The following is a 25,195-nucleotide window of genomic DNA, read 5'->3' on the forward strand; positions in this document are numbered from 1 at the left end:
ACTAAAACATAGGAAGTAGAACATGGTGTTTTATAAGCTCAGTGCTTTATTTCATAGGTGTTACATGGTACAGAGTACAATGCAAAGACTTCTTTGGACAATGCACATCATGGATATATGGTACTATCATAAATCCATTGTCTTTCAGTGTATGAAGTTTGTGAAGAATGTAGCATATCAACTTGTCTGCAGTTCTATGGGTTAACAGTAATGCATTACTGAATTAATAACAGTGGCAGATGCCCACTAAATCTTACTGTAGTGATAGTCCAAATGCACTAGAATTTCATAAAGCAAGTACTGGCACCACAAGGAGGAAGATAAAACTTAATGGCAATAATCTGCAGACTGTTTTTATTAGCAAATTCTAAATGCTAATGCTTATTTTTAAGTTCTTCGCCACATCTTGCAAACATATTCATTATAAGACTTGTGTATATCTAATGTGACTTCTTCGGGTTTACCAAGCTGATCACAAGCCAAATTTTTATTCAAATATTTTGGGGGAAATAACTACCTTTCCGGACAGCCATAAACAGACAAGTTTCATCTATTTCTGGAAGTAAAACACTTGGGAGCAGGCAGAACACTGAGCTCTTGTATCAAGGTTTGTAAGGCTACATTCACATCTCCTTTTTTGGACATCCTAGTGTAAATGCTAGGAAAGCTCCAGATGTTTACACGATATACATATATACTGGCAGGTGGGCGCATCCATTTTGCCTCTGCACAATATATGTTGTATGCTTTGAAAAACACCAGAAAGAAGCAGAAAGCTACGTCTTTCCATCCAACTCCCTCCTAATGAGCAACGCATAAGTTCAGCGAAGGCCATTGGAAGCAAAAGGGATGGATGCAATGTATCTGAGCATACGTTCTAGGAGGTCCCTATAGATTTCTCTGTCCATATAAGGCAAGTGACATCACTGGGGAAACACCCTAAAAATCGTCTGCAGGGGGAGGAGGAGGAGGAGCATGACTATAAATCCCACTGTATGTGATACATCTTGACTCTCCATTGTATTGGTACAATGGGAATCCTCCTAACGTATTCTTACAAAATAGAACCAAAACACGACATTGATGTAGCCTCTGTCACTCATTATCCACACAGTATTCACACATCTTTGACAAAATATTCACACACTGATCAAAACATATCACTTCAAATCCAGCAAAATAAAATACAGGTTTTGCTTTTTTATTATACACATTTCACAATGTTTTTTTTTTTTTTTAATCTTTTTCAGATGTTACACACTCTTTACTCTGTCTTCTCTCTAGGCAAGTTTTATAAAATATTTGTTTTGCTTTTTACAAAAAAATATAGAAAATGTTGTACCTGACATTACACACAGAGGCTCCTCCAGAATCCAAGGAGAATATTGCAACTTTATTTAAATAAAAATAGAACTTAGTATTCCAATTGTATTTTTTAATAACATTACATTATTTTTAATATAAATAGGTGCACGGAAACATCATGCACTGCACGGTCCCCGGAGCAAAGATGGGGAAATGGAAGCAAACTGTTTCAGTCCTACTACGGGGGAGTCTTGAGGTTCTATCAAAGAGACACAGTCGCAGCTGGCAAAGCAGGGGAAACAGTGATGGTGGATTGCATTATCATGTTTCGGGAAAACCTGTCCACGTTATCATAATAGTCCTCGCCCTTTTATAGAGCTGTGGGTCCCACTGCAGATTTCATTCCGCTATATAGAAGAGCATAGCATTGGCTTCAGGCTTCAAGGCTATGGGTGATTTATGAGACACAGACACGCATCTGTCAAGCATTTCACAAATCCACAGGGTATCCCAGTGGTCCAACAGATTTGCACAATACAGGGCATGCCAAGCTTTATCCAAATACTATCATAATTCGCCAACATAACACTACTGTAGCACTGATTTGCAGAAGGCATCTATGAATGGAGATACATAAAAAGATGAGTCACAATGACGACTAATCGTCCCAACGACACATCTGTACGTAAGAAAAGAAACAACCCTAAAGAGCTGGAGTTGCAGAGTGAGTTCTAAACAGATGGATAGAAACAGATGTCGACTCTTTTTTTTTGCGTAAGACTAGTTAAGTGCATTGTTACTTAAGTGCAGTATTAGTATATAATATGTGTGCAAATATTTCTGAGCATACCTATACATATGAAGTGAGAGAGAACCTTTAAGATGAGCAGCTTTGGGCCATGCAGAAGTCTATCGTAGAAAGCCTCCTCTGAAAGTCAAGTAAGGTCTTATCTAGACAACAAGCTCATCCCTATGGTAGGTCCATACAGATTTATGACAAAGAAACCAGCAAAAGCTTTCTGAACATGACCTCATCTGTTATAAGTGCAGTGGGAGAGGACTATTCATGGTAGCACATAGGAAATATGTCTACTGCTTGTAGCTCATAACAATGAACAAGCACATACGTGGACATTATGTCTTCCCAATCTCTCACCCACCCCACCCCTTTGTCCTCTCACATTTGAGATACATTCAGCGATTTTTCACAATTTTTTTTATTTAAGGTCCTTAATGTGCAATGTGTTTGTTACTCTGTTTATATTTTTTTTTCATAAAATTCGGCCAGCCTGGAGTTTAAATAATAAAATATTACATTATAGTCACATTATATTTAGTTACAGCGGGGGATGGGGGGGATAGTCTTTATGGCTGTGCATAGCCTTTCCTATTCCAATCAACTCTTCCACCTTTCATTAAGAAAGGCACAACATGAGGCCTGAAAAAGGCACTTCTTTGACCATTAGTAACAATGCTGAAACCTAATTTGCTTTGGTGCTTTTTTTTTATATACAGCTTGGGAATTTCTTCAACATAAACTCCGTATATGACAAAACAAAAAGAAATTGACATTTGTTAATATAAATGTTCTTTACAATAAATTCTTTTTCTGTCTTTTTCTTTTAATGGGTCTTGTTCTGTGCAACTCTGCTAGTGGATTTCGATCGACGTCTGGGGCTTCTCTTGTGTCTATAAGTGGAAGCTGCGGGAAATAAAACACAGAGAAAAAGAAAAAAGAAAAAAAGAGTCATAAATCAGATTTATTTCAGAATTATGCTTTTTATTATACACACATTTGCTATGGTGTTACCTTGTTAATTGGCGAATACCATAAAATATATGTTAACCTTATCCTTTATACCTTATACTGAATTGAAAAAAAAAATATATATAAAATTTGAATTCAGAAAAAACATCTATATATACAGTATATATATATGTATACCTACAGTATCTATCTATCTGTCTATTACATATCTATGTATTTATTTTATCTCTCTATCTGAAGTTCCTACATATCTAAAGTATCTATTTGTCTACCTATCGCATATCTGTCTAATATTTATCCATCCCTATCATCTATCTATCTATCTATCTATCTATCTATCTATCTATCTATCTATCTATCTATCTATCTATCTATCAATCATCTATCAATCTATCATCTATCTATCTATCTATCTATCAATCTATCATCTATCTATCTATCTATCTATCTATCTATCTATCTATCTATCTATCTATCTTTTCTCTCTATCAACAGTATTTTTCTATCTGTCTATCTGTCTGTTTGACTGCCAATCTGTCTGTCTGACTGTCTATCTGTCCGTCTGACTGTCTATCAGTCTGTCTGTTTGACTATCTATCTGTCTTTCTAGCTATCTACATTCTTACGAAAGGCTGGTAAAAGCTAAAACGTTGCATGGAATCAAGACCACAGTTCTTTCCACTTGATCCTTTGTCTGGAGGGCCGCTATTTTTATGTATATATCTTAGGAGTACCTGTACCTGATCTTGCTACAGTTTCTCTTTCACTATCTATCTCATATTTATGTATCTATCTACAGTTTCTATCTCTCTGTATTATCTATTATCGCATTAATCTATCACTTCTTCTATATTTTACTTTATCACTTATTGAGGCTTCAGAATACCTTTGCTTATAAGATCACCTCCATCCTCAATGCACTGTGTCCACTGCAACACAAAACCATGCACCTAAAAGGGTGTTCCGGTACCGATTCACACCGTGCTCCACATTTATGTTGAAAGTCCAACAGAAATGTGGTGCACGACTCACCAAAAAAAATGGTGTGCTCAGATTAAACACAGTCACCGTGTGCAGGGTTTGCAAAATTATTGAAGACCGTGCACCAGTCTTCAATAATCTGGTGCACTCTGCACATTAGTAAGGCAAACTAGTTTTCATCACTGTCGATAAATGTGGTCCAGTGTGTGATTTTGAGTGTGTTTGCCTTTCTGTAGGAGCCATCAGTAGTTTCCATCATTTCCAAAAACTATAAACATCTAACATAAAATCCTGGCTCTAAGTGTACTATATAATTGTATCCTTAGGTGTCCAGGAATAGTTAATTATTACATGCACCGGCACATGGAAGAGAACCCATTGCGATAATTTGTATATGGAGTTGATGGTAACCTAAGACGTTGTAGGGGTTTTCATTAAGAATTAAGAATTTCTGCAAACAGAATTCACAGCAGAGGAAGAAATTGAACTTGGGTACGAGGAGATGATCAAGTTCCACATAACAAGGAAAACCTTATCCCCACAGACAACCTGTAAAGTAATTTACCATAATCTACAATAACCTACTGTACAGGATTCTGTCTGATACCATGGTGATTATACAAGGCATTTACCAGTTGTCTTATTTCTGTTCATTGTATGAGTATATAAGGAATGGATTAGGTTTGTTTTGGAAAGAGCATCAGAAAAAAGTCGCTATATAAATAACAGAGCCTGGCGTCATTTTCTACAACCTGTTATTAGCTGGAATACTCACCGAATCATTAGGACTTGTGCCAAGAGGAGAATTACTAGTTATTCACAACAACAATTTACTGTGTTGAAATACATGTATTCTGCATTAGCGCTTTAGGAAATGTAATTAGACATGTCTTAACCCCCCCATATCCCACCCCCCAAAAAATGGAATGACAAGCATAAAAAGATACTTACGATCTATGCACTGTATTCTTGGCTCTTCCCATTGCCCACTTGGCAGGCACCGAATAATAGGTACATGACGTTGCAGGAGACCTTGATTACACTGGTACCGGACTAAAGAGCTGATTTCATATCGGTCCTTTCTTCTTCCTAATGTATAAGCATTCTGGACTACTGGGGGATCATTGCAAGCCACTATGGAGGAGGAAGATGAAAGAATAGATTACTTAAGCAGTCTGGACATTCAGAGATATCCACAGGATGGCCCAGATTTACTATGCAGTCTGTGCTAGAATTGTGTCGTGGCTGGACTGTGCACGTCACAACACAATACTGTGCACAGAAAGGGGCTTCCGCATATTCGCACCGGCCGCCACATTTATGTCTGACGCTGCTTGAACTGAGTGCACCAGATTCAGGAAGACCAAAATCCGGTCTTCATGAATGTGTTGCCCACTGCACATCAGTGAGCCAAACTGTTTGCCACAGTAATAGTAAATCTGGCCCGATATGTCTCAGATACTTAATATATCTGTTTTTTCTCTGGGAAAGTGTCCTGACCCCCAATGTCAAAGTGGCTAGATACATATGGCTCGACTCGTTCAGGCCTATTGGAAAACAGCAAATAGATGAGTAAACTCTCTCCATTTGCCTGTTCTTGAGATAGATGTACAGTAGGTCATAAATAAGCAAGATGACAATTCTCTTTAAACTTTGTTGAAATGTATTTTGCCTTAACTGTTCCACAATAGGGTCTGTGTCCCATTTGCATTGCGCATGCTATTGTTTTGCTTGCACTTGGTTTATTTTTTCTTCTGTTTTGGAAAATGCCAAAAAATCTCTGTTGAACCATAAACATTTTGGAGCATGTTTGATTGTCTTTGTGCCAAAAATAACTCTAAAGCACAACCTTCTTTTCCAATTTTTTGGAGAAATCTCACTTGGAGTAAAAAAAATTATAGTAAATAAGAAGGAAGGAAGATAATAGCCTAGACCTAGACAGTTTATTCTTGGGGAAGAGGATGAGTGTTTGTGTTATATTTTAGCTGGTTAAAATTTTTCTAAAAGTTACACTTTTTACAGTGGTTTTATAACAATATAAGGTGAGCACAAAGTGGCAAGCTGTACATTCCTACTTGGCATATATTCCCTAAATTTGGTTGCTAGGCTCATGAACATTTCATCTGCTTGCCTTTACTGTGCCAACCATGCAAAACAAAATCAACAATTCCCAGGCTGCCACCGAGCTGGTACTGCGCTATAATTAATGTCCACCTTAATTAATTTTCTTGTAAATGATTATACAATGTCTCCCTATTATCCGTCCCTAGATGTAATGGCCAGCGATTTATATACCATTCTGGGCTTTTCTTAGTTTGCGGTGCTTGGCAACAATATTGAGGAGGATTTTCCTTCAACAAAACATGTTTCCTTTGAAAGCGGCACAAGACTTTTCTCTTTGTAAGATGTACTAGAAGAAAGCAAATAATGGGGAAGTACCCACAAGGAATTACTGCTGCTCCACTAAACATAGATGTGGCTATAAATCAAGCTGCACCGATTCACAGTTTCCTCAATGCTGCTTGTAGAGGAACAGCTTTTCTACCATACTGTCTAAAATGTATATTCTAGCTCTATATTTGAGCAATTTTAGTTGGCAATAGGAAGGGTTTTTTTTAGGATCAAAGGAAATCAAATATCAAAATCATAGATGATAAACCAGGGGCACTGCCATGTGCAGGCATGTGGTAACCTTCTTCTATTTGTTATCCATGGCCTCCTTCCTTCTAAAATCATCTTTTAAAATGATGATAATTAGCCAGAAGGGTGCTGTTACACTGCAACAGCAAGTCAAGGGTCACCTGCAATTCCTGGAATCGTGGCACCAGTGAGCACACAGCGGGAGGGAGGAAGCGCACCTTGCACACTATAACAGCCTGTGAATGAAGGGGCTATGATTAGTGATGAGCGAGTATACTCGTCCGAGCTTGATGCTCGGTCGAGTATTAGCATACTCGGACCGGCTCGTTGCTCGGACGAGTATTTGCCCTGCTCGATAACGAGCATTTAATTTAAAAAAAAAAAAGTGAAGAACAGTAAAAAGATACAATTAAAACATTTAATTTGATTGTTTAATTGAAGAAAACAGTGAAAGAACACAGTGCAGAACAGATTGCAGATGTTCGGGAACATCTGCAATCTGTTCCGGAGACACACGTGCAGAACGGTGTTCTCCACAATAGTATTTGAAGAACAATATGTGTGAAGAACAACTTGCAGATGTTTGGCAACATCTGCAAGTTGTTCTCTACACATATTGTTCTTCAAATACTATTGCGGAGAACACCGTTCTGCACGCGTGTCTCCGGAACAGATCGCAGATGTTCCCGAACATCTGCAATCTGTTCTGCACTGTGTTCTTTCACTGTGCTCGTTCAGTTTATAATTTTACTGAAAAATGCTCGAGTCTCCCATTGATTTCAATGGGGCTCGTTACTCGAAACGAGCACTCGAGCATCGGGAAATGTTCGGCTCGAGTAACGAGCACCCGAGCATTTTAGTGCTCGCTCATCTCTAGCTATGATAACACGCCCATAGCATGTGTATCTAATTAGCATAAATTTAAAAGTTGATATTAGAAGGAGGGAGACCATGGATAAGAAATATAAGAAGATTACCACAGTTATGTTACCTGGATCTTATAAGTGTCCCTAGTTTATTGTGCTTGATTTTGATGAAAGATTTTCTTTTTTTCAGCAATTTTTAAGGTGCATTTTTAGCACAAATATACAACCACCATGTAAATTCCTGCAGTGTTACTCTAGGATCCCCTCTCCCAGTGATGGATTTGCCAGTGGTATTCAAAGGGTAACACTTCAGTGACAGCAGCGGTCACAGGTGTTTCCATTGGGGCATGATCAATTAGGGTTCTGTACCTGAACCGAACTTACAGAACCTGAAAAGAGATCCCTAATTATGTGATGTGGATGCTTTTAAACTACCTGGCAGCTATTACCTGTGTGGCATGTATATGTGGTTTGCAGTCTTCTCTGAGGTAGGTGGGGCCTATCTACTGTAACTCACTGTTCCTGCATAGAACCTCTATGAGATTCTGTCTTTATTGCTTGCAAAATGGAATTCAGCAGAGATTTCAGAGGGAAAGCAGTTGATGATCGAATTAGGGAGAATGATAAGAAAAGGTAGGTGAAGAGATAAGCATTATGCTTTGATAAGGTATTCTAAAAGTTTCTCGTATTATTGTTATATTCATCAATGCTAATTTTATTGAAAAGTTGGTGACCATTTCAATTCTTTTTCACATTTCACCACTTTTAGATAATTTAGTACCTGTTCCCTTCTTGCATGTAAATGGTAGATGGTAATTGCAGGGTACATCATTCCATTCGCCTCTCTCATGCCAGATCATCACCACACAATCTTCTCCTGTGGCGAAGAAGTTATCTGGCTGGTTTGGTCTCCAATTCTCATACAGCTAATAGCAAAAAAAACATAAGATACTCTTCAATGGTAAGGGAAGAAAATCAAATTGTAGTGTTAAGTATGTTAAGCCCATGGTGGGAACTGCAGGGTTTATTGATGAAACTTTATCTTTAGTCAGGACATTTGTGTCTCTTTTTGTGGGGGGTGGTGGACTTTTATTTATCTTAGAGGATCATATATCAGGTTTGTATAGGTGTACACCTGAAAAAGGCTCCTTGGGAGCTGAAACGTCGCAGGACTTTATTGTACCTCTAAACATGGAATAAAGAATACCACCTTTTTGCTTCTGGACATCGGATGTCTTGGAGTGCTGCTTACCTTTCGTTTATATATATATATATATATATATATATGTGTGTGTGTGTGTATCTGTTTTTTTTTTTACCTTTTTTTAATGTTAAGTTACACAAAAGTCTTACAATCTTATGCAACCCCTTCTAAGCTCTTACCTGCTCAGAACTGGAGTTTAATTATGCAATTTTGTTGCAATTAGTGCCAACATTTTACCATTTTACTACAATTTGCACCAAAATTGTGACTTTTTATAAGTCATATCTGGATTTTAAAGATATATCAGGTGCAACACTGAAATATTCTGGCGTGACTAACTTTGCTAGGTGAGTGGCACAAATATAATAATAATAAAAAAAAGCTAATTATATTATACTGAATCATATATACTGCAATCTTATTAGACATTAGTGTTAGGATGTGATCTGTTACTGCTTTCTGATGTCCGATGTGGTAATTTTATGTAAGTTATGAATATAACACAGGTATAACCTATATTATAAAGGGCTTTTTCCAGATCTGGAGCTTTAAATGGTTTCTATAAGACTAGATGTAGAATACTGAAGTTTTTATTTAACAAGAGAAAGCCCAGATCTAACCCAAGGAAACTCAAATGACTATAACCAGGACCAGATACCTTTGCGCTTTGAGTATAAGTACATGGTTAAAGACACTTACCATAGGACTGCCATCAGACCAACGGAAGTCATTCTCCAGAGTTTTATCATTAAGTCCAATCCACTGATAATCTTGTGCATTACCTGTTACATGGAATATGGTTAATATACAACTAAGGGTTAGCAGATAGAAGAGGCTTCATACAATGTAATGCACTGCCACTTTCTATGTCACCCCCTCATCCTCATATACTGAAAGATTTTGTGAGCAGGACCCCCACTCCTATTGTTTCAAATGATGGTTTGTACTCTGTAATGTCTTATTTTATTTGTATATGGCCCCATTATTTGTAAAGTGCTGCAGAATATGAAGCTGCTATATAAATAAAGATTTATTATCATCATTAAGTAGTGATGAGCGATGGAACCATTGAAGTCCGGGTTTGGCCGAATTCAGAATTTTAAAAAACAAAACAAATTGTCTTATTTCTTCAAAATGTTCAATAACTCCATAGAATCAGCACAGTTACAGTAAAATAGTTAAAGATTGTACAGTTTCCAAATCAATGAGCTGGTCACTTTGCACAGCTTACACCAAAGTATTAAAAAGTTACTGAGAAATTTTTGCAAGATTTTAAATACTTTTAAAGTTATTAAAGGGGTGTTCCCACGAAATAAAGTTAGACCCTATCCACGAGTTGCTGACCAGTGGAGGTCTCAGTGCTAAGTCCCCCACAGATCACAAGAACAAGGCGTCCGTCAGATTAATGGAGATGATAGTCTCAATAGTGCTGCACTCACTCGTTCTTGTGATATGTGGGGTCTCAGCACTGAGAACCCTACTGATCAGCAAGTTAGGCCCTATCCTGCTGCGCTGAGGTCCGCTGGAGTTCACCTGTTCACCTGCTAGTAAGTGCTGATCTTGCGACACAAATTATTTTTTAAATTCCGCGTTTTTTCCGAATCCGTCGGGTTGTCCGATGGCCATGCCCCCCCATTTCTGTCACGTGAAAACCGGCGTCGATGCGGCAAAATCCGATTGCGTGTGCCAAAATCCAGAGGCATTTATGGGCAAATTGAAAATCGTCGGGAAACCTGACGACAGTGCGCGCTTCGGACCCTTAGTAAATGAGCCCCATAGTGTACATTAGATTACACAAAAACAGTACTAACCATTCACAAATTCTTGTTCTTCGGGGGTCAAGATACTTGATAAATGTGACTGATGGCTACGACAGGTATTTTCAGCATCAACCCAGGTTTCTCTCTGTGAGAAGTGTTGATAGCAGTGTCCTTGGAATTTTGTCCATCCTTCATCACACACCTCAAGATCTAGGAGATACAAGAGAAGATTAAAGTGAGGAGAAAACATCGATTGATTGAAGTTTTGTGTCCACCATAAGTCTTCTTACAGGATTTTCTCAGGAGAGTTCAGAACCTGCAGAATCCAAAATTGTCACTGACATCAAAAGAAATAGAGATTGTTACTTAGTTTCTTTTCCTGAGATTCTGGAGTAACAAGAAGGAAGGATCAGACCACCAAGCATACAGAAAATCACGACGAAGGGAAAAGAAAAGAAATTTTATCTGCAGGTGCCTTCCAAGATGCCACTCAAGCATTTGCCGACATTTTAAATATTTCACGTAATTCTGGTTAGATTGTGTCTAATACAGAAAATCCTTAAAGAGGTTGTCTGGAGATTGACAAATATGGCCGCTTTCTTCTAAAAACAGCTCATTTCCTGATCATGGGTACTGCAACTAACTGTTTTTGGAAGAAAGCTGCAATGCTTTTCAACCTCTGGATCACCACTTTAAAGCAAGAACTGTTGTTGGCTTGTCTAAGACTAAATATTGATAGCCAATCCTTGGTATGAGTGTTAAATATCTGTTTAGAGGGACTATAGAGTTAGACATGGCTGTCACGTCTATGGTGTATGCTGCCAATGCTGTTGCTCTGTTCCCATATATAGCATTGACACTACAGTGAACAGAACTGTCTGTATCTGGCCCCATAGGCGGAGCACATGTGATGGCTGTGGCAGCTTACTGGTCGGAAAACCCTACTGATTTAATAAAATATCCTAAGGACTAATCATCAGTATTAAACCTTGGACAACCTCTCCAATGTTTGTGGTTTGAAAAACATTTTTCTACTTTGAGTTCCCCTTACTTATGGTGCAGCACGGCAAACTTTGTGTAAAAAAAAGCTAATAACATTTACTAAAATGAGCTTTGCACTTGAACTAAAATTGTCCACCATTTAATTAGAAGAGCTTATGCTATGTTACTATTCAATAGGCAAGTAGAGGGAGTCATTTTGGATATTTTAAAGTATTTAACAAATGTGTTGTCTTTACAATAGCATACAAAAATGATTTATTTCACTTCACTGAACATTTCATCTAGGAATATTACGAATAAAAAACTCCAATTAACATATTAAGTTGAGAGTATTTTCAAGTGATATTTCTAGAAAATAGAATACATAATGTAAAAATAATTACTTTTTATTGGCCTCTTGTAGTCACACAAGACTTTTACCCCCCAATTACTGACTTTGTGATCCAGGGAAAAACATAATTAAAAACAGAGGTTTACAAATGGAAGGGGGACAAGGCCACATATATATATATATATATATATATATATATGTATATATATATATATATATATATATATATATATATATATATATTAATGTCACTGAATGTTTGGTAATTATCAAGAACATCCTTAAAAAAAGTCTAAGGCTTAAAAAAATTTCATCCGCTCCCAAAAATACAGTTTTGGGTGGAGAATGCCTATAGTGGTTGTATCCTAGGTAAGGAACCTGCAGGTAGTTAAACTTTTAAGAGAAGAACAGTAAAGATGTAATTCAGCCTTGATGCAGTCCTATGGAGGGAAAAGTCCTGTAATCTGGAATAAATCACATTATAAGTGGAGGAAGACAAGAGAAACTGAAGGAAACAAAAACAGGTTATTGACGTTTCTCTCACATGTAGGCCTGTATTAGCAAAAAGCCCACTGAGAACCACACACAACCATTTGCTTTGGAAGGAGGGACGCTATTTTTGAGTGGGATGCAGTTGTTAGTACAATTAGCTCAAGCCACATTGGTCGTACCGATCTGACATAGGTCCCCTCCGTAGCTGGGAAGGCATAAGCATTTGAATGTGTCGATGCCATCAACGCAGGTAGCTCCATTCACACAAGGACTTGGAAGGCACTCATCAACGTCTGTAAAAAATCAAGGTTTTGCCATTAGGACTCCTAGTTTGCTACTCTTCTGAAAAAGGATAACTTCTGTGGTAACTTGGGCATTACTGTTCAGCTGCCGCTTTTAGTGGGAAAGTAAGGTTCTGTTTACATCTATGATTTATTCTCGCCATTTAAACAGTGAAAATTTGGATGGAAACCCTGCTGGGGTCAGCAGATAATGTTAGGGTTCTTTATAAAACGCTCCTGTACAATGTTGTGGCTTCTAATATGAATCATATACAATGATGTCAAGTTGTTGTCTATGGTGGCATTTCTCTAAAAGAAGATGGCCAGTCTACATAAGACCATATAATATGACTGAAAACTTCCCAGGAAATCTGAAGTATTCTCAATGGTGCAGTCTTGAAGAGGTTTGCTCTATGTTTACTAAATAGTGCACTCTAGGCTCTTCTTCAAATGAAGTAGAACCTTCTTGTAGTGATATTACCCAACACATTCAATCATGAGTTAGAAACTCTTCAGATTTTATAGGAAAAATACTACTGAATGCCTCCCTAGGTCCATCAGGCACTTGTGGTATCCATCAAATGAAAGATCCAGTAATAGACAAAACTGAAAATGTAATATGCAAAAGCTCTTTGGTCTATGATATAAAAGCAAGAATACGTAATAGTTCATATTATTTTTTCAAAAAATGTGTCCAAAAATGTAGTTATTATTTTAATGATTCAGCTCCACACAATCTTTTCTAACTAAATGAAGTCTAGTATGTTACATTATATAGTAGAATGAGACTTAAAGTAAAGGAATGGAATAAACAAAAATCTGACATTGGACGTCTTTGTCATTATTTGGATGTCTAACTTCCTGTGATTAAGTGCTTTCCCATAATGTGCAAAATAAAAAAATTCTATTGTTGTATTGATGTTGTATTCACTAAGGGCTTCACAAGGGTCACTTGTTATCATTAATAAAACCTACTGTTTATAGCCCGTAGTCCAATTAGATTACTCGTGAACGTGTTTCTGAAAAAAATTTATCAATTGTGAATAAAAAACATTTTTTTCTGTGAATACTGAATGGTTATTGATAATTTATCCCTGGGTAATCTTGTGTAAATTCAATCAACTGAAGAATGGGAGATGAGTCTGACAAGCTAATACCTCAACGTTACTGCCGGATACATTTTCTATGGCCTATGGCACAAAGGGTTAAAGTTTTGGGCCCAGCATGCTCTGTGTTTGTCAGCAAGCAACAGCAATTTGAACCAGCTCTGAATGCCCACCAGCTGACCAAGAAACTCGTTCTCCTTTTTAATTTTTTAATTAGCAACAATTAAGTTTTAAGCACGCTGTAAAAGGGAAAATTAGGCATTTAGCTAAAGCAAGGCATACAGCGGGGGCTGGTGGGAGTTTTAATAGGCAGGAGATTAGGACATTTTAAGCTTCCTCTTTGCATCTAGCGGGTCACTTGCGAACTCTCTCACATAAATCCTAAGAAAAACAAAATAAGGAGAACAACACATCACAGTGTCATACAGCATATACACACCTAAAATATCAACTCATATCCTGTTACGCCATTGGATGCTTTTTATTCAAAAACTTTTCTTACGGTAATGGTGAAGATATAACTAGCAAACTGCCTAAGCCGACTTATCACATGAAAATAAAACATGGTACAATATGTGTTACATCAGTCCATTATCTGCTACACACAAGTTAATAAATATATTCTAAAAACTAAAAAATATATTAGCGATCCTCCTGGAATAAAAATCTGTGTAACAGAAGCTGAAATCTGACAACATTGCTTGACATCTTCTCACTCCTGAAGCATTGTTCACATTGTGTTTCTAAAATCAATTCAAATGCAATGGGGAGGAGTTACTCCAGATGGCATATGCGTTTCGACCTAAACCCTTGTGATTGGGAATGAGAAGCACATGTTTTGCATTGTTTACATTTTCAAGAACACTGACCCAGGCTATAGCTGAAATCTACGCTAACCCTGGACTGGCATAGGTTTAAATACCACACAATGGGCCACATGTATCATAAGTCGGGCTATGTCCATCTGTTTTTTTGAGACTTTTCTTGGCTTTTCTGCTGGTCAGATGTATCTTAGCATTTTTTCCTCATTGATACATGTAGAGTTTGGTCTTGAGTGAGATTGCGAGTTTTTAAAATAAAAGTCTCCAAAAGTCGCAATTTGCACCTTTTTTGTGCCTTTTTTAAAAAGTTGCAACTTTCACATCTGGATTAGGGTGAATACTCAGGGAACACTGCAGAAAACTAGACAATTGCAAACATTGAATGGAGCAAAATAAGTCGCAAATGAGCACAAGCACAATAAAAAGTCTCAAAAATTTTAGAAAAAGGCAAGCCAAAAGTTTGATACATGTCCCCATATGAATATTCAATGGTCGGAACATCATGATGTGGCATGTGATGGCTGTGCCACTTATTAAAAGGTTTACATATATTGGACCCAATAATCCTTAATCTTCTCATTCCTGCTCGGGTCATACCTTGCTTTGGTTTATAAACTGTAGAAAAATTTCCATCAAAAAAATAAAAAAGTGCGTCACTAGTCTAACGAGCTTAAGTTGTAAAATGTAGAACTAAAGCTAAAAACTCAACAACAGCTCTAGGAAAAGCATAGTGCAGCTGAAGCTACAGTTTCTCACTCAGTTTTTTATTTATTTATTTTTCCTATGGGCGGAGAGGGGTATCATCCCTACAATTTTTGATACAGGTTTTAGAGTCAGAAGGGGAGAAATACAAGTCCTTTAATGTATTTTCCCCATTCCCATTCTATCAACTTTTGCCAAAAATAATCTTTTGTGGCACGGGTAGTTGGCTCATGAACACCCATGGTCCATAAAGGGCGACATACAGTATAATAGGCGCTAAGAAAATGACCAGTGCATGTCTTCATTTCACTTTTGTGTGCAAGGGGCCTAGAACACTTTTGAATAAAGTTTACTTTATCTGCAATATCCTATTTTCTTCTTTTTTAGGAGGCGATCTATTGACCTGAGTATTATTTGTCCAGTGTGTTGCTTTGTCATACTATACCCGTTCATCAAGTAAAAGAGTATTGCGAAAGCGAGTTTACATGGAGCGCTATTTAGTAATAACTTACCCCAACAATGGAATATACCAGTCTTGAAACCAACAAAAGTTTTTTTTTAAAAACTTTTTAATATTATTTCAAATCAGTTAAAAAAGTAGTATATAAATCTTACAGACAAAGTCCAAATGACGCGTTTCGGGTCACAGACCCTTTCTCAAATATAGGACATAAATGAAAAATCACATTAGTATTGCAGTCTTTAAATAAAGAGTAAGTGTGTACTTACAATTGTGATGCCGTGCGGTGAATGGGTAGGGCGAAAAAGGCGCGAAGTGCAGGTTTTTGGCGCGCCAACGGCAATGAGCCGAGTGGCGCATGCGCAGTAGATTATGGCGCGCCGACGGCATTGAGCCGGGTGGCGCGTGCGCAGTAGGTTAATGTCAGAAGTTGTTGCCGGAAGTACCGGAAGATCAGCATAGTGTGCGGCTGTCATGACAACCGAGCATGTGATCTCGAGGTTTAGGACTTGTAATGTTAAGGGAAATGAGATAAGTGATTTGTGAGTGTTTGATGCGCATGTCAGGATTTAGCGCTATTGGTTAAGGAGAAGGACAATAAATATACTAGGGTATGGAACGCAAACAATAAAGAAGGTCCATTAATATTTGCCATAAATACTAGATAACAGTCAGTCAATTCATTAAATAAATAAATAAATAAATAAATACATAAATGGATGTATAACTGGACAACGAATTATTAAATGAATAGATAAATGAATAAATAATAATAATAAATACGCTCTCATAAATACTTTAAAAGAATAAGTTAGTATGGAAATAATCAATAATAGAAAGGAAGGGCATGAGGACTATGACTACATATATAAGAATATGATCTGATATAAATATCAAAAAATAAAAATCAATATATATCAATACATGTATGCTAAAAGCAATTTTATAAAAATGTATGTTCATATGGACTAGAGTTTGTAAAGTAAAGGGAATGGTATATTCAGATGGTGAAATAATAATATTTGTCTCAAAATACGTTTTCTAGGCTTTCGTTTAATCCTGTGGGTGTCAGGCATTGTAGTTTGAATATCCAAAACATTTCACGTTTCTTCAGGTAGTTGAATCTTTGAGGTGTATTAGATTTTATGTGTTCTATAGGTGTAATGTTAAAATCACCCATGTTGCAACTGTGGTGGGTGGCTGCGTGGCGTGAGACACTATGTAGAGCGAAGCCTTTTTCTATATTTTGTCTGTGTTTGTTGAGTCTTTCCCTCAATGGTTGGATGGTGCGTCCAATATACTGAAGTTTACACTTACATTCCAATAGATATATAACGTATTTTGAGCTACAATTGAGAAAGCTCTTGATGGGGTAGGTTTCTCTAGTAACTGTAGACATAAAATTACTTTGTTTGTGTGTGATTGAGACGCAACATTTACAGCGATTATGGCCGCATTTAAAGCTCCCTAAAAGTTTCGGAAAGAAAGAAGATTTCGCATTTGATATGGCTACCTCTGGTCGAAGGCGACTGGGTGCCAGAATATTCTTGAGGGTTTCAGATCTTCTGAAAGTTATTTGTGGTTTTTTGGGAATCGAATTCCTCAGATAGGGGTCATGCATAAGTATTTCCCAATTTTTGTTAAGAATTGTACGAATCCTTTGACTATCAGTTGAAAAGGTTGTTATAAAGTTGACGCTATGGGTGTTTTTGTTAGTGTCTTTGCTTCTAGGGAGTAAACAAGTTTCTTGTGAAAGAGCTCCTGCCTTCCTGACAGCTGTTTGGATGAGTGGAATGGGATATTTCTTGGCTTTAAACCGTTTGGTTAAGATGTCGCTCTGATAAGCATAGTCTTCATCGTCCGTGCAGTTTCGCCGAATTCTTTTGTATTGTCCATAGGGGACATTCGTGAGCCATTTTTTAAAATGACTACTACTAAAATCTAAAAAACTATTGCTGTCAACTTGCTTAAAAAACGTTTTTGTTTTGATGTCGCCTTCTGGAGTATGGAAGACTACCACATCTAAAAATTCAGCATTGTTATTGGTAATATTACAGGTAAAATCAAGGCCCCAAGAATTCTCGTTGATGTCTTTGATAAAATTCATAGCCTCTTCTTCTGTACCCCTCCAAATAATAAAAATATCGTCAATAAATCTTTTATAAAGATAACAGTATGAGAAGGATGCATGTTGGTATATAACCTGTTCTTCAAAAAGTCCAACGAATAAGTTCGCAAAGCTGGGGGCGAACTTGCTCCCCATAGCTGTGCCACGTCTTTGTAAAAAGATCTTATTGAGGAAGGTAAAATAATTGTGTTTGAGGATGAATTTAGTTGCTCGTAATAGGAAATTTGCCTGTGGTTTATCTATTGAAGGATCTTTATCTAAATAGTGGGAGATGGCATATATTCCTAGGTCATGTGGTATATTGGTGTACAGGGATGAAATGTCCATTGTAATAAATAAAAAGGAATTATCCCATTTACACGTGATTACTTGTCTGATTAAGTAATCACGTGTAAATGGGATAATTCCTTTTTATTTATTACAATGGACATTTCATCCCTGTACACCAATATACCACATGACCTAGGAATATATGCCATCTCCCACTATTTAGATAAAGATCCTTCAATAGATAAACCACAGGCAAATTTCCTATTACGAGCAACTAAATTCATCCTCAAACACAATTATTTTACCTTCCTCAATAAGATCTTTTTACAAAGACGTGGCACAGCTATGGGGAGCAAGTTCGCCCCCAGCTTTGCGAACTTATTCGTTGGACTTTTTGAAGAACAGGTTATATACCAACATGCATCCTTCTCATACTGTTATCTTTATAAAAGATTTATTGACGATATTTTTATTATTTGGAGGGGTACAGAAGAAGAGGCTATGAATTTTATCAAAGACATCAACGAGAATTCTTGGGGCCTTGATTTTACCTGTAATATTACCAATAACAATGCTGAATTTTTAGATGTGGTAGTCTTCCATACTCCAGAAGGCGACATCAAAACAAAAACGTTTTTTAAGCAAGTTGACAGCAATAGTTTTTTAGATTTTAGTAGTAGTCATTTTAAAAAATGGCTCACGAATGTCCCCTATGGACAATACAAAAGAATTCGGCGAAACTGCACGGACGATGAAGACTATGCTTATCAGAGCGACATCTTAACCAAACGGTTTAAAGCCAAGAAATATCCCATTCCACTCATCCAAACAGCTGTCAGGAAGGCAGGAGCTCTTTCACAAGAAACTTGTTTACTCCCTAGAAGCAAAGACACTAACAAAAACACCCATAGCGTCAACTTTATAACAACCTTTTCAACTGATAGTCAAAGGATTCGTACAATTCTTAACAAAAATTGGGAAATACTTATGCATGACCCCTATCTGAGGAATTCGATTCCCAAAAAACCACAAATAACTTTCAGAAGATCTGAAACCCTCAAGAATATTCTGGCACCCAGTCGCCTTCGACCAGAGGTAGCCATATCAAATGCGAAATCTTCTTTCTTTCCGAAACTTTTAGGGAGCTTTAAATGCGGCCATAATCGCTGTAAATGTTGCGTCTCAATCACACACAAACAAAGTAATTTTATGTCTACAGTTACTAGAGAAACCTACCCCATCAAGAGCTTTCTCAATTGTAGCTCAAAATACGTTATATATCTATTGGAATGTAAGTGTAAACTTCAGTATATTGGACGCACCATCCAACCATTGAGGGAAAGACTCAACAAACACAGACAAAATATAGAAAAAGGCTTCGCTCTACATAGTGTCTCACGCCACGCAGCCACCCACCACAGTTGCAACATGGGTGATTTTAACATTACACCTATAGAACACATAAAATCTAATACACCTCAAAGATTCAACTACCTGAAGAAACGTGAAATGTTTTGGATATTCAAACTACAATGCCTGACACCCACAGGATTAAACGAAAGCCTAGAAAACGTATTTTGAGACAAATATTATTATTTCACCATCTGAATATACCATTCCCTTTACTTTACAAACTCTAGTCCATATGAACATACATTTTTATAAAATTGCTTTTAGCATACATGTATTGATATATATTGATTTTTATTTTTTGATATTTATATCAGATCATATTCTTATATATGTAGTCATAGTCCTCATGCCCTTCCTTTCTATTATTGATTATTTCCATACTAACTTATTCTTTTAAAGTATTTATGAGAGCGTATTTATTATTATTATTTATTCATTTATCTATTCATTTAATAATTCGTTGTCCAGTTATACATCCATTTATGTATTTATTTATTTATTTATTTATTTAATGAATTGACTGACTGTTATCTAGTATTTATGGCAAATATTAATGGACCTTCTTTATTGTTTGCGTTCCATACCCTAGTATATTTATTGTCCTTCTCCTTAACCAATAGCGCTAAATCCTGACATGCGCATCAAACACTCACAAATCACTTATCTCATTTCCCTTAACATTACAAGTCCTAAACCTCGAGATCACATGCTCGGTTGTCATGACAGCCGCACACTATGCTGATCTTCCGGTACTTCCGGCAACAACTTCTGACATTAACCTACTGCGCACGCGCCACCCGGCTCAATGCCGTCGGCGCGCCATAATCTACTGCGCATGCGCCACTCGGCTCATTGCCGTTGGCGCGCCAAAAACCTGCACTTCGCGCCTTTTTCGCCCTACCCATTCACCGCACGGCATCACAATTGTAAGTACACACTTACTCTTTATTTAAAGACTGCAATACTAATGTGATTTTTCATTTATGTCCTATATTTGAGAAAGGGTCTGTGACCCGAAACGCGTCATTTGGACTTTGTCTGTAAGATTTATATACTACTTTTTTAACTGATTTGAAATAATATTAAAAAGTTTTTAAAAAAAACTTTTGTTGGTTTCAAGACTGGTATATTCCATTGTTGGGGTAAGTTATTACTAAATAGCGCTCCATGTAAACTCGCTTTCGCAATACTCTTTCCACTTGTCTTCCGGACCCTAATGGGACCCCGGCACATTAGAGTTGTGGTAGCTGCATAGTTGGTATAACGAACCCTAGAACTATACCACCCAGAAACCTTTTTGAGAATCTGAAACTTGTAAAATGGTAACTACCATCTGAGATACCATCGCCTGGAATCTGTGGACCCTACTATATTTGATGTGCCTAAAAACCAAGAAAAAACCAGGTGAGCACCCTCTACTCTTCATTTGAATCTCCAACATCTGTCAAACGATATCACCCGAGGCGCCACCCTCCGTGTTCCTCTTTTTTCCTGTTTCCTAACCTTTCGTTCATCAAGTAAAACCTTTGAAAATTGTAATAACATTATTTTGAAACAGTATCATAATATATAATATAATGTGAACATGCATTCTAATAACTTTATTTATTAGAAGAAGTCAGAAAAGTCCTTCTCTATAATCCCATTACTGTGTTTCCCTCGGCTATGGTATATGTACAATAAATAAGTAAAATAAAATTGATCTGGTGATGTGACTGCTATCTTACAAAAACAGTGCTATTTATGTTCTGAGGTCGAATGTGGTATTGCAAATCATCTATTTTCACTTCAAGCTGGCTGAGCTGCATTACTAGGCCTAACCCTTGGACTGGAATAGCATATGTTTTTAGACAAAAGCAGCCATTTTTCAGATTCTGGGTAATAGTCTTGAAGCCAATTCTCTTTCTCTTTACTTGTTCTTGTGGGACTCTAAGGTTGACACACCGGAGAATATCCAGCAAATTCCACGTTTGGTTTATTGATGCAGATTTGAACTTACATGACCTATATTTTAAGTGCTATATAAGATTCAGTGGGAGGGGCAGGAGTAGCAGTATCCGGATCCTGGTGCATAAGGGGCTCATGGTGGACGGGTTTCTGTTTTACTACAAAATATAAAAAATGTATACTAATGGAGTATGTGTTTTAAATGTGCTTTTCATATATGTGAATGATATTGTCCATATGAAACCTAGAAATCATCTGTAGATGATCTTGCCCATGGCGTTTTTGGTCTGTAGGAGATTTCAGGTTCCTGAAAATATCTTTTGAAGAACAAAAGGCTTGATCCAGATCCGTTATATTTATGGCTGCAGTATAAGCCACATTTACAAAAATGTCGAGTGTGCAGAGTGCCACAGATTCATCAAAAATGGCGCACAGTGCTCCTTGCACTCCTCGAGAAGGGTGCACCAGCTTTAACAAAGAGTGTGTAACACAATTCTGTTGAGTAACAAATGTGGTGCGCGGTCCAACTCTGCACTAGAATGCATAGTGCAGCCGCAACAAAAAACTGCCGCAGGCACTTCATAATTACATGTATAACCTGTTTGCACCTTGTTTTCAGTGCAAAGTCAGGCAGAAAACTGGCGCAAACAGGGTTTTTCCATGAAGGAAAGATAGGCCCTATCCCATGGACTTGCTGATCAGTGGGGGTCTCAGTGCTGAGACCCCCACAGATCATGAGAACAAGAAGCCCGTCGCATCCCTCGTTGCACCATCAGATTAATGGAGCAGACGGCCGTGCATGAGTATTCTGCTCCATTTATCTCTATGGAGCTGATGGGAATTCCCGAGCACCGCGCTCATCCAATATCCATCAGCTCCATGGAGATTAATCGAGCAGAATGGTCATGCGTGGCCGTCTGCTCCACTAATCTCCCCTTGATCAGCAAGTTCAATAAATATGGGCCAATGGGTGGCCTTAGTCAAGGGTCAGGGCTTAAAGGGGTATTCCCATCTGGGCATTCAAATTTAATTTAATTCATTTGCCATATGTAAACATTTCTTCAATTGGATGTTATTAAAAAAATGTTCCTGTGTAAAGATAATTTCTCATAAATGTGGCCATGTTGTCCCTTAGAAACAAGACTGCATCCTTGGATACGACCACCCCACATTCTGGAAGCAGTGGCCAGACATACACTATTGAGTCCTGTATGACCACCTGGATTCAGGGATCTTTACCACAGGGCGGCTGTGGGTCACGCAGTGAATCCTGATCCTTTCATATACAAAAACGTTTTGTTTCTTTGCGCAATTGCTCCAGCAGAGGTGGTCGTATCCAAGGACACAGTCTTGTTTCTAAGGGACCATATAACTATGTTTATGAGAAATTATCTTCACATATCTTCACATAGGTAAATTTTCTTTAATAACATCTAATTGAAGAAATGTATATATGGCAGATTAATGAAATTGCATGTGAATGTCGAAATGAGAATACCCCTTTAAGAATCTTTAAACCACTACTGATTGTGTACAAAGAGAGGATCCTGTTCAAGCCAGCTGTCTTACAAGCAGGTAGAGGGCAGTGAGAAGGGGTCAGAACTGAACTCTTGGGACATCCAGATAATGGGGCAGATTTACTTACCCGACCCATTCGCGATCCAGCGGTGTGTTCTCTGAACAGGATTCGGGTCCGGCCGGGATTTATGAAGGTAGTTCCTCCGCCGTCCACCAGGTGGCGCTGCTGCGCTGAAAATGAACTGAACGCGTCGGAATACACCAAGCTGGACCAGGTGAAGGTAAGCGCGTCCCAAGCGACACAATTTCGGTTTTTAAATGCGGCGGTTTTTCCGAATACGTCGGGTTTTCGTTCGGCCACGCCCCCCCGATTTCCGTCGCGTGCATGCTAGCGCCGATGCTCCACAATCCGATCGCGTGCGCCAAAATCCCGGGGCAATTCAGGTACAATCCGCGCAAATCGGAAATATTCGGGTAACACGTCGGGAAAACGCGAATCGGGCCCTTAGTAAATGACCCCCAATATCTTTTGTATATTTATCAGTTTTAATTGTAATATGAAACAAAATAATAGCATTACAGAAAAGTGAGAAACTAGGGGAAGAATCGCTGATGTAATATTCTTTTGTAGAACTAGGATGTGTTCTTGAAGTGCTATGATATCTTTTATGCCACATGTATTGATATTATACTAGTTTTTATATATCACATGGTCATAAAATGATGTGCAGATAAAAAACAAAAACTACAATTCTATTGCTCCACATGATCAAACTTAAATTTCCTTATAGTGTGTATAGAGTGAAACCTATTTTTGCCTTACCTTTTACCAGTTTGTAAGCTTCTTTACCATAAACATTCATCAGGACCACCACCTTCAGCAGATATTCTTCATTAGCAATGTTTTGACTTAAAAGGGTTGGCCACTATTCAATAGATCTGGTCCATTAGATATTTACTGCATATATACACAACTTCCTGTTTGTCATTCCTTCAGTCTGTTCTAATGGCATCACCCACTGTGGATTTTTCTCTCACAGTCTGTCTTACTAACAGACACAGGGAGAGGGGAGACCAGGATGAGTCATAAGTCTCCTGCTGCAGCCTCTCCTATTCATCAGTGACAGACATCAATGGAGAGTTTGCAGACATCACTAAAGTAAGTAGCAGGAATGATGAATCACTTGATGAACATTTAGGGATTATTATTAAGGCAGTTAAGCCACTTGGGCAACATATGTAAAAGAGTGGCCAATCCCTTTAAGGTCATATGGTTGAAGAAACCCATTAATAGCAGTTTCCTTTTGATGAACAGCACGAAAAAAGCACATAAATTACAAACATATGAATAAAATAATAACATTAATTACCTATGTCACAGCTTTCTCCTCCGTATCCTGGTGGACACAGACAACGAACTCTCCCTTGATTTTCTACACATGTTCCAGCTCCACACTGGATATCTGCACATGTCCCAATAATGCCTGCTGTCACCAAAAAACATAATTTACCATTTTATCTCTTACTTTTAAAAAAGAATTAATATAAGATTATTTCAGATTATTCAGGAGGATATCTGCTTAATATGTCTGGTTCCCCCAAGATGTTCATCCCAAAAAGATATCCGATTACAAATTCCAATAAATTTATGGCGATAGGAAGGAGACGCCAAGCATCTTTCTATAATGCCCTTTATGCTATTTGTGACAGAATATCCTGTTTTCCTTATATGCTGTCTATGGGAAACTTCACAGAAGTTTGTCTCCACCCACACACTCAGGGACCCCTAGAGACCCCTAGAGACCGATAGGGATTCTCTGGGACTGTCCTTGTAAGGGCAGGAGCTTTTTCTTGGGGTTGATGGATAGAGTAGCCATAGGGACTTCTGTGGGCAGTGTTAATACCTACCACCTGACCTGGGGTGTTTTGAATGGCTGTTTTACTATCTTTATTGCCCCCACCTACCCCTGCCCTTTGAAGATGGGTAAGTTCTACTCTTTACTATATATTTCCTATATGTGGTATTAGTGACTATTTTAACTAGACTTGTCTGGGCTTCTGTGCATTGTGGTATTGCTGCTCGCATTCCACCAATTGTCAAGTTGCATGTTCATCAAGTGTTTTTATTGTTTATCGATTAAAAGTTATGTTTTATGCCTTTTTTCACCTTTTCCATATATGCCAGAAACTGGTGTAGAAT

The 25,195-nt window shown here is 37.8% G+C and overlaps 1 protein-coding gene across 4 annotated transcripts in view; it reads right to left on the reverse strand.

The window, feature by feature from the left end:
* Positions 1–1,180: 1,180 nt before the first annotated feature.
* Positions 1,181–25,195, reverse strand: part of ACAN (aggrecan) — an 80,937-nt gene continuing 56,922 nt past the window's right edge. The window contains exons 13-19 of one of the 4 annotated variants that reach the window (XM_072148510.1): positions 24,366–24,479; positions 12,529–12,642; positions 10,576–10,734; positions 9,464–9,546; positions 8,342–8,486; positions 5,006–5,188; positions 1,181–3,007 (exon numbers count right to left, since the gene is read on the reverse strand). In XM_072148510.1, coding sequence (XP_072004611.1) covers positions 2,928–3,007; positions 5,006–5,188; positions 8,342–8,486; positions 9,464–9,546; positions 10,576–10,734; positions 12,529–12,642; positions 24,366–24,479 — 878 coding nt within the window. In that variant the 3' untranslated portion in view covers positions 1,181–2,927. Of the gene's footprint in view, positions 3,008–5,005; positions 5,189–8,341; positions 8,487–9,463; positions 9,547–10,575; positions 10,735–12,528; positions 12,643–24,365; positions 24,483–25,195 lie in introns of all 4 variants that reach the window. The other 3 variants (XM_072148509.1, XM_072148512.1, XM_072148511.1) reach the window with 3 other exon arrangements.

The sequence above is a fragment of the Engystomops pustulosus genome, chromosome 4 (assembly GCF_040894005.1).
Source record: "Engystomops pustulosus chromosome 4, aEngPut4.maternal, whole genome shotgun sequence".
Taxonomy (NCBI): Eukaryota; Metazoa; Chordata; class Amphibia; order Anura; family Leptodactylidae; genus Engystomops; species Engystomops pustulosus.